This window comes from Vulpes vulpes, chromosome 10 (genome assembly GCF_048418805.1).
Source record: "Vulpes vulpes isolate BD-2025 chromosome 10, VulVul3, whole genome shotgun sequence".
Taxonomy (NCBI): domain Eukaryota; kingdom Metazoa; phylum Chordata; class Mammalia; order Carnivora; family Canidae; genus Vulpes; species Vulpes vulpes.
Window position 1 is genome coordinate 13,677,014 of NC_132789.1, and position 13,882 is coordinate 13,690,895.

Sequence of the window (13,882 nt, forward strand, 5' to 3'; positions counted from 1 at the left end):
TTGAATCTTTGTTCTGAACCTCCATCCCAGAGGTCTGGTGGTTGGAATTAAAGAGGATGGCGATAGGGTTGTGTTTCTGCAAGAGTAGAGGCACTGTTTTCCAGAATGAGAAGAGAGTATTAGCCATCTGAATTGGGCAAAAGAAGGAAGGCTCCTGCCATCACAAGTGTGACTTTTCTGAACCAGAATAATAAAAATAAAGGTGATTCTCCTGCTTTGTTGCAGTAGTGTCACGTCCAGAAACCAGTTAATAGTCCTTTTTTTAAAAAAGATTTTTAAAATTTATTTATTCATTAGAGTTACAGAAAGAGAGGCAGAGACTTAGGCAGAGGGAGAAGCAGGCTCCCCACGGGGAGCCCAATGTGGGGCTCCATAAGGACCCCAGGATTACCACCTGGGTTCAACTACTGAGCCATCCAGGTGCCCATACCAGTTGATAGTCCTGAAGCAGGGAGTGATTGGAGAAAGCATGTCTGGTGTCTCTAACAGTGAAAAGCTAAATATGAGTTCATTTTGTATGAGGGCATGCTTTTCTTTGCCTTCATTCTGCTTGTATGAGGATAAGGAACATTTTTCTCTTGTTTCTCTACCAAGCAGGTAAAGTAAGCTTCTTCACCTCACCATAATCAAATAATGCAAAAGAAAAGGCAGAAGGAAGTTCAAGGTCACAAACGATAGTCTGGTCCTTTGTATGGCTTTCCTCAGCTGGTGGTGTGTGACCCCCACCCCCACCCCGCAACCCCTCTCTTACCCCCGCCATCCCGGTTGTGTGGTTGTGTTACGGAGTCTCAGGTTATATCTGGGCCAAGTGAGAAAGTGCTGCCTCTTTTCCCCCTGTGAGTGAAGCCGATTAGTTGTAAGAGGGGACCTAGCCTGACATTAGACTAATGACTTTCCATTATTTTTTTAGGCAGGGACTCCTTTGTCTTCGATTACACTTGCAGATTTTCTTCTGATTTTTTCCCCTGCCCCCCCCCCCCCCCCCCCCCCCCCCCCCCCGTATGGCCAACATTTCTCTGCCGATTTAACATTCTGTACTGTCTTTGCCCACAGAGAACTGTCAACTCTTGCTCTTTTTCCCTCCAGAGATCCTTTTTGGCTCTCATACTTAGCCTTGTGCTGTTTTTGCAAAGTTGAATACATTTCCTTCTTATGCCTTGCATTATCTTTTAGCTCTGAGACTCCTAAATTAATGAAACGTGATTCCAGAAAAATCTTTACCCTGGATCTTGGTTGGGGCTAAATCAGTGCTCCCACTCCCTTGGAAATGCTGGACTATTTTCAGTTTTCAGACTGCAGCCTTGAGGTATAGGACTGTCATATTTGAGTGGTGAATTAATAATCTGCTTGCAACCTGTAAGTCACTAATGTCAGCAAAAACTTATTAGAAATAAATTTTATTAAGTAAGTTCCATTGAGACAAACAGCCTGCTGTCCCTAGCTTTGCAGAAATACATACAAAAGTGAGCTTTAGCAGGTGGATTTTGGAACAGCCAGAGGGGCACATAGACACACTTGGCTTTCTTTCTGTTTCACACTCCTATTTCTTTGTGCAACCAGGATCGTCATGACAGCCTTATCTCTCAAATAAAGCCTGTTACCTCATCCCTAATTGCTTATCCAAAGGCAGGCGAGCTCTAATTTCTCCACATTAATAAATGACATCGAAGAAGAACTGCTTTGTTTGCACTGGCTCACTCAGGTTAACCAGCGTAGGCCCCCGAGTGCATTAGGAAACCGTATGTTTCTCCAGTGGCCAAGGGGAGGTGGTGCTCACCTCATTCAAGAGCAGCATTTCGTTTATTTACTTCTTGCTCACGTTCATAGTCCTCTTCATTCCCTGATGAAAACACTTTAGTGACCTAGGTCAGCATTTCTCGGACTGTGGGTGCTCACTGCCCTCCAAGTTGGGTATAATAGGAGTTGTCCTTGGGGGACTGGTGGCCCCTCTGATTTCAAGGCTCACTTTGTTGGCTGCCCCACTCAACTTTGCTCAGAGGCCTTTCCAAGACCTTTGCACTGATTCCTGTGGCATACCCCAGATTGTGAGCTGGCACTCTTGCTTCTCCTTTTTTTTTTTTTTCCTAGATTTTATTTATTTATTTACTCATGAGACACACACACAGAGTGAGAGAGAGAGGCAGAGACATAGGCAGAGGGAGAAGCAGGCTCCATGCAGGATGCCCGATGTGGGACTCGATCCCGGGACTCCAGGATCATGCCCTTGGGCCGAAGGCAGGGAATGTGAGAAGGGTGGGCTTGTGGCAGTGAGAATCCAGAAGGGTCCTCAGGTTTGGAATCTGTTCTGTGAGTGCTCCATGGAGTAGTAGTGAGAATGCGAGGCTCCCCCTGGGACAATAGCACTTCCCTCACTCCCACCAAGAATATCTCTTGCCCATTAAAGGAGTGTTTTCATACTTCCGAATTGTAAACTTCTTTCCCTTTTCTTTTTCTCCTCAGAATGAAATGGATGACGTGCCCTTCTTTGATATCCAGCTACCTTATGAGCTGGCAATCAACATATTTCAGTATCTGGACAGGAAAGAACTTGGAAGGTGTGCACAGGTAAGCAGTCATTGGGCTGATGGTTCAAGATTTACTTCCACTTGTAATGCGAGGATGGGCAGCTCTTGGGTGACAGAGATTGACTTATCAGAATTGCAAACTTTAAAGAACGAGTGAAGTGGATAGCACCTTTCCCTGAACTGGAAGGATTTTGTTCCACATTACCACTTGGTGTTTATCTTTTTGTGGCCATCTGTTCAAGAGCTCTGTTCTCCCTGCAGTCTGAGTTATGGTTGACCTGTGGGCTGACAACTCTGTGCTTGGCCTTTATAGAGCTAGCCTGAGCTGTTAATATCCTCACCATTAATGCAAGGATGCCAGCCGTTGGTTAAATCAAGCCAGTTGTTAGGTGGGGAGTTGAGGGGTCAGCCTGGGGACAAAACAGTGAAGTCATGTGTTAGGCGTGTAGGCCAAATGATCCTTTAAAACACTAGAATGTGAGGTGCGAGTCATGTGAGAACAGACACCCCCGGAGGGAATTGCAGATCTGTGTCCCCCGTCTCCTGCTTGTGCTAGGGCATATGCCCATGGGGCAGCATGGTGGCACATACCATCCAGACCACACTTTATTGTGTACACGAGTCACAGGAAATCTTGATAAAATGCAAATTCGGACTCAGAGGTCTGGGTAGGGCCTGATATTCTGCATTTCTAACCAGGTAATTTCCATGTGGCTTGGACCACACTTGCAGAGGCAAGAGTTTATGCCATTAAATTAGGTCTCTTATTCACTTCTTTTTGGTGAAGAGTATAATTGGTGAAGTGTACACTTTCTCCTACGTTGAATATATGATTGCTAACCATTTGACTCTCATGAACAACTGTATTCCCCAGAAGACACTAGAGTGTTTGTTGTCTATAACTCCTAAAGAAATAATTTGTCTACTGGCTGCCATTTTGCACCTGGATTCTAGATTACATTTTACACAGCTGTCTACATCCTTAAAGGGATCAGGCAAATGGAGTGGTACCAGAACTATATACTAAAAATCCAGGGATGCCTGCCTGGCTAGTCACAGGAGCATGCAATTCTTGATCTCGGGGTTGTGAGTTTGAGCCCCATGTTGAGTGTAGAGATTACTTAAAAAATAACCTTAATAAAAAAAAAAAAATCCAAACCACCCCCAAGAAGTGAAGTTAAAAACATAAAGGCAGTTTGAGAAGTGCATACTGTAGCTAAATTTAGACTTTAGAGCTTGCTACCTCTGGCAATTCAATGAAGACACACACACTATAGGACAATTTAAAACGTTTCTGGTTTTACACCATATGAAGCAGTTTTGCTTAATCAAAACTTTCTACCTATATATGAATTTGAAAAATCTTTCAGTGTTCTTGATTGCTACAATTTTAAGTATGGGGGTGTTGGCAAATATTTTTTGATGCAGAGTCTGGAATCTTTAGGAAATGATGGAAGAAATTATTCCAGGGCTAAAATTTACTAAGTAAAAATGTACTGAAATGTAAACCGTGCTCAGAGCCTATCAATTGCATTAAGCAAGAGTACCTATATTGTCTTCTTCTTTCCCTTGGAAATTGGATTTGTTCTATTCTAACTTTACACTTTGGCCCTGTTCCCAAGAGTCGAAAACAAGGGTGTAGCTAAATGAGTCCAACTCCTGGATTTCAGCCTGATGCTGTTAGCTGAAGTCTTGGAACAGGGTCTGATAGCTAGCTGCTTTCCACAAAGTCAGCATTAGATGATAAAATCTTCATTCTTGATAGGGAGCTGCTGTTTAAGGAACATTTCTTTTAACATTGCTTTTTGCTCTCCTGCTTTGTAGAGGGCCATGTGGCTTTCACATCTGCTGCTGGTTTTCTCATCCAAAGAGTTTATCAGTAAAAGATAGGATCTAGTGGAAGAAGAGATCCCCCTTTTGGTACAAGGGGGCTACGTTTCAGGATAGATTGGTTATGCTGGTGAGATTATTCTGCAGGTGTGAACAGTTTAATTTGCAACACAGTGGTCCAATTGTCCACCAGAATTCTCTTTTCGGCCAGTTGGATTTGTTTATTGTTTTTCATTTCAACCTAATTTTTAGAGCACACGTATAAGCATAGAAAATATTCTTAAACAGAACCCCCAAGTGGCTCTGGTCTGTGAAGCCAGGATTTATTTATTTTTAATAGTGCCTTTGCATGAAGATGACAATGGATGGCTGGTAATTTTTAGAATTGGCTTTGTTTTTTCAAGAATTAAAATACAGCCACAAAGTAATAGAGTAGCATTCTCATTTGTTTCTTGTGTTTTTATTTTTGAAACCAGGAAAAAGTCCTTCTGTTGAGTGGAATATCCTGCTGCTTTATGATTTGATTTTAGAGGGGGCTTGCTCTGTCTGTCTCTCTCTCTTTTTCTCTTTTAATCAAGCCGCCTTGGGATTTTAGTGAAATTGGGCCAGTTATACTGGAGTTGGCACCATGAACTATATGTGTGCCCTTGGAGAAAACCTGTTTGCTTAGATCTTTATGCCAAATTGGTAACTGACTAACAGTAAGGAACCCGGATTGGGAGGAACTTTTTGAGATTTAATTATGCCACAAACTATGCTGGAGAAGTGATTTTGCTCTGACTTTGTGTCTCCCTTCTGCATCCCGTATTTTTCTGTTTTGTAGGCTTTAAGCTTTCAGAACTAAAGTCTTACTACATTAGTTTGTGATCCTTGTGTATTTCTGATGCTGACCTCTCTAGCTCCTTGCTATCAATAGTTGTCTCTTAAGGGATTTAGTGTCCCTATGGGAGTGTTTCAGGTTGAGAGGTCTTGAAAACAGTGTGGCTTTTAGTAAGCAAAGTTATGCATTGGATGATTCATTGAACAGCTTTATCATTTTGCTACTTATAATTTTATGGTTTCGTGTATGTGTGCACCCACAGGATTCCTGGCACTCTAAAAGATCATGTTTTCAAATAGATAACAATTAAAAAATTGTTCAGTTCAAAATTACAAATTTTTTATGAGAAGAATAAATCTGTTATATGAAATAGACATAATTCTGACAAGTAATTGTTTTAGGATTTACTAACACTCATTTTTAAAACTTCTAAAATATTATAAATTCACGAGTGGTTGCAAAAGATAGTATGAAGAGGTCCTGTGTTCTTTTCCCTTAGTTTCCTTCATTGGCAATATCTTGCATACCTACAGAAGTAAAATCAAAGCCAGGACACTGACATTAGTACAGTCCACAGAGCTTACTCAGATTTCATCAGTTTTACATACACTTATTTGTGAGTATATTTAGTTCTACCTAGTTTTATTATAGGTATGTATTTGTGTGACCACACAGTAAAGGTACACAACATATATCAAAGAATCTTTTGTACTATCTCTTATGGCCCAGCCACCTCTGCCCCCTCCCCATCCCTGGCCCCTTGCAACCACCAATCTGTTCTTATCTCTATAATTTTGTATTTTTTTTTTAAGATTTTATTTATTTATTCATAGACAGAGAGAGGGGCAGAGACACAGACAGAGGGAGAAGCAGGCTTCACGCAGGGAGCCCGATGTGGGACTCGATCCTGGGTCTCCAGGATTACACCCCAGGCTGCAGGTGGTGCAAACCGCTGCGCCACCGGGGCTGCCCAATTTTGTCTTTTAAAAAGTTTTAAAATTGTTATTTTATTTATTGTGTATTTCCTGAAGTATAATTTTAGAAATCTAGCTGCATAGGTAACAATGTCAGTTTAAAAAAAAAAAATTATTCTTAAAGGATTTTATTTGAGAGCTAGAGCACAAGCAAGGGGAATGACAGAGGGAGAGGGAGAAGCAGGCTCCCCACTGAGCAGGGAGCCAGACATGGGGTCATGACCTGAGCCCAAGGCAGATGCTTAACTCACTGAGCCATCCAGATGTCCCAACAATGTCACATTTTTCAAATAAAAAGTAGGAAATTGTGCAGAAGGGAAGCAATAAAGAAAAAGTGGGTAGAGATGAAGGTTAAGAACTTATGATGTATTAGTAAAATTGGCAAGCAAGAAATAGGTGTTACCAATATAAATAAATCTGGAACTAAACCCCACTAAATTATATTCCAGTATTTTAAGATTTTTTGTTTTTGTTTTGTTTTGTTTTGTTTCACAACCCTGAGCTCAATACCTGAGCTGATATCAAGAGTCAGAGGCTTAACTGACTGAGCCACCCAGGCGCCCCAGTATTTCAAGTTGTTAAGTAGGCTGTAGATCCAATGTGGAGTACGAACTCACAACCCTGAGATCAAATTGCACACTCTACCCGCTGAACCAGCCAGGCACCCCTGATATTTCAGATTTTAAGGAAAATGTGATCTTATGAACTTCCCAGATATCCAAATAGGAGCAACTAAAATCTGAGGTTTTCTATAGCTGAAGATTCTCACAAAGTCTTTAAAGTTGGGAATCCCCAGCCAAGTACTGCTGGATTGATTTTTTTTTTTTCATAGCAGACATAACTCTGAAAATCTGTAACTGCTCACAGTGTTCCTTTAGTTCTTCACTTTCGCCTTTGCCACCTGACTGCCTCCAAGGGAGACATGTGCCTGCCTGGGACCCAGGTGCTCTTAGGGATTTCCTTTTAATTTGCTATGTTGTAATGCTGCCCCCTTTAACGGGCGGTCACAGGTGGGGGCGGTCGTGCCTGGGGGAACAGTCGATTAAGCATCCAACTCTTGGTTTCGGCTCAGGTCGTGATCTCAGGATTATGAAACAGAGCCCTGCACTGGGCTCTGCACTTGGTGGGGAGTCTGCTTGAGATTCTCTCTCTCTCTCTCTCTCTGCCCCTACTGCTCATGCACACATGTGCTTTCTCCCTTTCTCTCTCTCTCAAATAAATAATCTTTTTTAAAAACCTTAAAAACCATGGGGTGTCAGGAAAGCAACCATGCTGGGAGGAAAGATGGGCAGCTAGGTGAAAGAAGAATGGTGGAGCATTGGTAATTATTTGAACAGAATCCTGGGGACGTGAGGTTCTTCACACTGCTCACTTCAGTGTTTGTGTGTTTGAAGTTGTTTATAATTAAAAAGTTTACAAGAAGAAAGCAAAACAAACCAGAAATCAAGAGATAGAATTTAATAAGAGAGTCTGAGCCTCTTGAGGGCAGTACATGGAAGAAGCCAACCAGTGAAAATAAAAGCAAGGCAGCTCTTTTTAAGTGTTGAATTTTTAAAAGTTGGACTTTTTCATTTCCTTCAGTTACTTTCAGGGCCTACTATGTGTCATACACTACTCTAGGCAATACAGCAGAGAACAGAACATACAACTCACCTCTCAGAGCTTACTTTCTATGCAGGAAGCACCTAGTTAAGTAGAGTATGCTCCAGATGGTAGAAAGTGCTATGAAGAAAACATAAACCCCCAGAGGTGAAGTGGCCAGGGAAGACTTCACAGAAAGGGTAACCTTGAGGCAAAGACCTGAAGGAGCAAAGAAAGAAGCTGTGCAGGTTTTTGGCAAAGGCCTAGAGGTGGAGCGCACCTGCTGTGCTTAAGAAACAGCAGCAAAGTCAGAGTGCCTAGGATATAATAGGCGGAATAATGCTCCTTCCCCCAGATATCCTAATCCTCAGAACCTGTGACTATGTTACTTCTTGTGGTAATGGACCTTTGCAGATACGAGGAAGTTCAGGATCTTGAGATGTGATGGGTCTCTTGCATGATCCAGGTGGGCTCAGTGTCATTACAGAGCTCTTTACGAGAGGGAGGTACTGGAGGTCAAAGATAAGGTGCTGTATTGCTGACTGAACATGGAGGAAGGGGCCGCAAAGCCGAGGAATATAAGGTGGCCTCTAGAAGCTGGAAAAGAGGAAGAAACAGATTTTTCGCCCAAAGCCTCTAGAAGGAGTGCAGCCCTGCCACCTCTACTTTGATTTTAGATTTTTGGTCTCTGGAACCATTAGAGAATAAATGTGTATTGTTTTTAGCCACTAAGTTTCTGGCAATTTGTTAGAGCATCAGTAGGAAGCCAATACTGGCAAGGGTATAATGAGCAGATGAGGACAAAAGGAAAAAGAAATAGTTAAAATGTGAAAAGGCACTTAAATCCATTAAAAAATCTTGAACTTTCCTTCTGAAAGAGGTGGGAAACCATTCAAGTGTTTTGAGCAGAGAAGTGACAAGGTCTGACTTCCCTTTTGAGAGGGATCATTTTGGCTGTCATGTGGGGACTGGACCAGAGGGGGACAAGGATGCAGCTGGGAGACCAGGAGAAAGCTACTGAACTAACCCAAATGAGAGGAGATGGTGGCTTGGAGTGCATTGACCTAGAGGTGGGTGGAGTTGGGACTGCTGATGGACTGGGTGTAGGCAGAGAAAGACATAATACCTATGTTGGTCCACATGGAGCAGTGATTTGGGAGTATTGGGCCTGAACGACTGGGTGGACGGGATAGTTGTTACTGACAAGGGAGAGAAGGTGAGATGAGAAAGTTTTGGGGGAAGATCCGTAGTGGGATGTGAGGCTAGAGATGAATTTGGGAGCTGGGAGCATATCATCAGTATGTATGTATTTTTAAAGATTTATTTCTGAGGTAAGGGAGATGGAGGAATAGAGGGAGAGAGAATTTCAAGTAGACTCCTCTCTGAGCATGCAGAGCTTGACATAGGGCTTAACCTCATGACCTGAGCTGAAATCAAGAGCAGAGAACTGGACACTTAACTAGCTGAGTTACACAGATGCCCCACATCATTGGTATTTAAAGCCAGGCAACTGGACAAGGTCATTAGGGAAGGGAATATATATGGAGGGGTGTTAGGGATTGGGCCCCATCACATCACAGTGGTTAGAGGCCAAGATGAGTTAGAGAAGATGCATTCCCTGTGATGTGGGAAGAAACCCAAAAACCTAGTCCCCTGGAACCAAGGGATAACCTTTTCAAGGAGGAGAAAGGGATCAGAGGTGCTGAGTGTCACTGTTTGTCAAAAAGGACTGAGAAATGACCGTTAGCAACTTGAAGGTCACTGATAATGTTGACCAGAATCCATGGCACAGTGGGGGGGGGGGGGGAGGCGCGAAAGTGAGTGGGTTCAAGAGTGAATGGGGAGAGAGGCAATAAGGAAATTGAGATAATCGGTGTATGTGGAACTGTCTGTACATGGTATGTTCTTTCCAAATAGACTTGATTTGTGAACATGTGACTAGAACAATGATGTGTTTCCCCCTGTTGTGGGCCTCATTGGTAACCCTAATCCAGGCAGAGTTAATAAAGCTAGTTTTTGAGCCAAAGGCCGTTTTTTTTTTTTTTTTCTTCTTCTTCTTCTTTTTTTTTAATGCTGCAATTCACAGTGGTGCTATAAAGCAAAATGCTGGAGACACTTTTATTAGCAAATTCTCGCAGCTGAGGCTCACTCAGTGGGGCTTTTACTGGGCAGGGCCATTCTAGTCCTTGTGTATTGAAGAAAGACCATTAGGCCTTTGGAAAATTCAGGCTTGTAAACTTGCTAGATTTAATAAAATGTAAGAAATCAAAACTGTTAGCTTTCCTTTTGGTGAGAATCTTTAAAATTGTGTAAGTTTGTATAGGTCTTACTTGTCTCCCCCCCCCCCCGCCCCCCAGGATTAAAAGACATTCTTAGAGCCTGTCATTTTTGTGCTCCTTCAAAAGAAGGGGAGAGAAAAGGCACCCTCCCTTTACAGTTTGCCAAAGAAATTGTTGGCACCTTTCTGTGTTTAATACCTAATTGTAGGTACAGTCCTGATCCCTTTTTGGAAGTAATTCTCACCTCTAGCTTTTATAAATCCCTCAAAGAGATTATTGTTTGTTATCCAGGGTTTAAACTTTATCCTGAATATTACTTTACACAGAATGAACCTGTGATCTAGGGGTTAGCAGTGGGAATGATGCACTGAGACATCAACTTTTTGTCCTCCATTTTTCATCCCATAACCCTGTTATACAAACTTCAGATGGTGATGTGTAAGGTGACTTAGCATTTTCTTTGCAACTGATAGAAAAATCTATTTTCCACTTCCAGTGTTTTCAAGATCTGATATATTTGTGACTTCTTGAAAGGCTTCCTGAAAAGTTCCTCTGTTTTAAAGTGGCTGAGAACTGTATGGTACAGTAGATCTCATGAAAACTCCTCCAGAATGTTTCATTTAATTGGGGTCTTCTAGTTTGTAATCATTGAGCATTTGGGTTTTCCTAAAATGCTGCTGCTGATGGAGAGGCTCCATCTAATAAGCAGCCTTGTTGCTAATTTTTGGACTCTAGAATTAAAGAGGTTGCCCTGTACTTGGGGTGAGGCTTGGGATCCAACTGACTGTAAGGGCAGAGACCTGAACTTTTCCCTGTACCTTCTCCACTGTGGGGGAAGGAGGGGTGTCATGTGCAAGGTGTCTGTCTGGCAGGTAGATCTTAACCAGTTCACCTGAAGGCTGTGTTGGTGTCCTCTCAAGTTTCTTTTGCAGAGCACTGAGGCTTTTGAGACCATCCTCATAAGAAGAGGTCAGGAGCCAAACACATCTGGAGAATGCAGCTCTCCTGTCCTTATGAGAGCTCTACAGCATGAATCAGGCCAGGAAAGCTCTCAGGAGTTCTTCAGCAAATAACTCTGCTTGGTTTTGGTTAAGCCAGTGTTCCCCAAACTCCTTTGACCGTGGAACCCTGTAAGGTTACTAACTTACTCACTCCTTGAGGAGCTGCTGTTCCACTGAGCATGCTTTGGGAAGTGCTGGTCTGTGTAATAATGCCTACCAAGTTATATGACTTCTAGGCTACCTTGAGTCTTTTATCCAGTTATTTCAGAGTTTTGATGAAATTTTACATTTCATAATTTTTACCAACAAAGGTTCATGGTATCCAAAGATCAGAGTAAGCTGCCCTGTGTTTCACTAGCACTTTCTGCCTTTGAGGACCCCTTAGGGTCTCCATCTGTTAGCCTTTATCTCTTGCTTTATGTAATCCTGAATCCCAGAGGCCTGATAGGGAGGCTCTCTGCTTTGGAACTATTTGAGTTGTGGCCTGGCCCCATCACAGTTGATGTTGGCCTGTCCTGATCTGTTGTTTGTGATTGCCTAGTTCTCAGAACCACTCTGGCACAGACAGATGGACAGATACCACTCATGTCTGGGGCAGGCTCACCTGTGGCTTGAACACGCCAAAAATAAAGCCGTGGTGCTCGGTCTAGTCAGAACTGGAGCCCTGGTGTTTTGAGCCATTCTCTTATTCTTTACCGCCTGCCCACTTGTGATCAGATGAGGGTTTGTTTCCCTGATGCCCTCATGGCTAAGATGGAGAAGTGTGGGATGACAGTGTGGTTAAGTGGATTTGTAACTGATGCTGTGGCCAGGCCCAGGGTGGGCTGCTTGATGGATCCATGTCAGCCGGGGGAGTGGGAGGTGGTGGAGGGGTGAGCTCTAGTGGTTTGCCATGGGCTCTGTCCTCAGCCTCATCCTGGGTAACTTTTTTTTTTTTTTTTTTTTTTTAAATAATTAAGACACAAAGGCCCACAGACTATCAGTTGACTTATGTATGGGAGAAGTAGCTAAAGCAACAGATGACAGAGTTGGGGTTCCCAGATGTTCTAAAGTGCTGGGCGTGAGTGCAATGAGCTGAGGTTTATTTACTTATTTTAAATATTTTATTTATTTATTCATGAGAAACATACACACACAGAGAAAGAGAGAGGCAGAGACACAAGCAGAAGGAGAAGCAGGCTCCATGCAGGGAGCCTGATGTGGGACTTGATCCCAGAGCCCCAGATTCACAAACTGAACTCAAGACAGATGCTCAACCACTGAGCCACCCAGGCATCCCTTAGCTGGGGTTTAAAATGGGATGTAAAATTAGATTTAAAAAATGAATACAGTGGAAGTAAGAACAGGGGACTTTATTTAATTGCAGTTTGTGTTTTAAAAAACTCTGAAGGGTTCTGGAATTGAGCCCTATATCAGGCTCCCTGCTCAGCAGAGAGCCTACTTCTCCCGCTCCCTCTGCTGTTGCCCCTGCTTGTGCTCACTCTCTCAAATAAATAAATAAAATTTTAAAACAACAAAACTCTGAAGAATAAGGGCACCTGGGTGGCTCAGCATTTTTTTGACTCAGGTCATGAACTTAAGGTCCTGAGATCAAGCCCTGTGTCAGACTCCATGCTGAGCCTGGAGCCTGCCTAAGATTCTCTCTTTGCCCCTCCCCTCTTCTTTGCCCTGCTCCCCTTCTCCCCCTCTCTTAAAACAAAACCACTCTGAAAAACGATGGACACCAAATTCAGTTTACCCTTACAGCAGCGGAGAAGGTGCAGACAGATGCACAGGAGTTCAAGCTTATTAGTAATATCTTATTAAATGGGTGACAATGGGGCAGCCCGGGTGGCTCAGCAGTTTAGCATCGGCTTCTGCCTGGGGCGTGATCCTGGAGACCTAGGATTGAGTCCCACATCGGGCTCCCTGCATGGAGTCTGCTTCTCCCTCTAGCTGTGTCTCTGTCTCTGTCTCTCTCTTTCTCTGTCTCTCATGAATAAATAAATAAAATCTTTTTAAAAAATGGGTGACAAGTCCATGTGCGTTTGTAATATTTTTCGTTTGCCTTAAATGTTTAATAAACAGACTCCAGAAGCTTTGGTGGACTGTTAGTTTAGTAGCCATGTTGGAATATTTACAATGATTGAAGCAGCAAATTACTGTCTGATAAAATTTTTCTCTTCATGGCACTTGACAGCTCCCATTTGGGGTGTTTTGTCCTGAGTACCGCATTTGAAGAGGGACACCATATGTGCACAAATACATGGGTACATTCAGAGACAAGGGGTGCAGGAACTAGTCTAGTCCTATGACAGTTGAGGGAAATGGGTGATATTTAGGCCAATGAAATGACTAAGGGAGGGATTATGATGGTGTCTTTGGCCCCTTGAGAAGCTGTCAGTTGGAAGAAGGCATAGAGATTTTTCAGAAAGCAAAATTAGGGCCATGAGAGGAAGCACATTCTAACAGCCAAACTGTTTTGCAGTGGATCAGACTGATTTGGAAGTTTAGCTCTCTGTAGAAGCCTCTCACCACCCAGGGCTGCTAGGAGGAGCCCTCCTCGTATGACGGGGAGTTGCTCCTGGTTGATCTCCAAGACCCCTCTTATTTCTTCAGTTTCTAAACCATTTAAGACTTCAGCCAGTGTGACACCTTTAGCATTACAGGATGGCACTTTGGTTTAGAAAAGTGATTAAAGCCTTGCACTTCCTTATGCTACCTGATATGACTTCTTATATTGTGGCTTCCATGCAAAGTGTCAGTGCCTACAGGGAAGATGACTTTGTGATTACTTGTTGCACTAGAGCTTGCATGCCCACATATACAGCAAAAATGTAGTTAAGGCAGCCAGAATTTTCATGTGCCATTAGAATGTTCTGTGAGTCAGTAT

General features: G+C 42.9%; 1 protein-coding gene across 3 annotated transcripts in view; it reads left to right on the top strand.

Annotated features, from left to right (window-relative positions):
• FBXW8 (F-box and WD repeat domain containing 8) overlaps positions 1 to 13,882 on the top strand; it is a 124,584-nt gene that overhangs the window by 19,453 nt on the left and 91,249 nt on the right. For all 3 annotated transcript variants that reach the window (XM_026015906.2, XM_072722927.1, XM_072722926.1), the window contains exon 2: positions 2,461 to 2,565. In XM_026015906.2, the coding sequence (XP_025871691.1) occupies positions 2,467 to 2,565 (99 nt within the window). In that variant the 5' untranslated portion in view covers positions 2,461 to 2,466. The remainder of the gene's footprint in view (positions 1 to 2,460; positions 2,566 to 13,882) is intronic.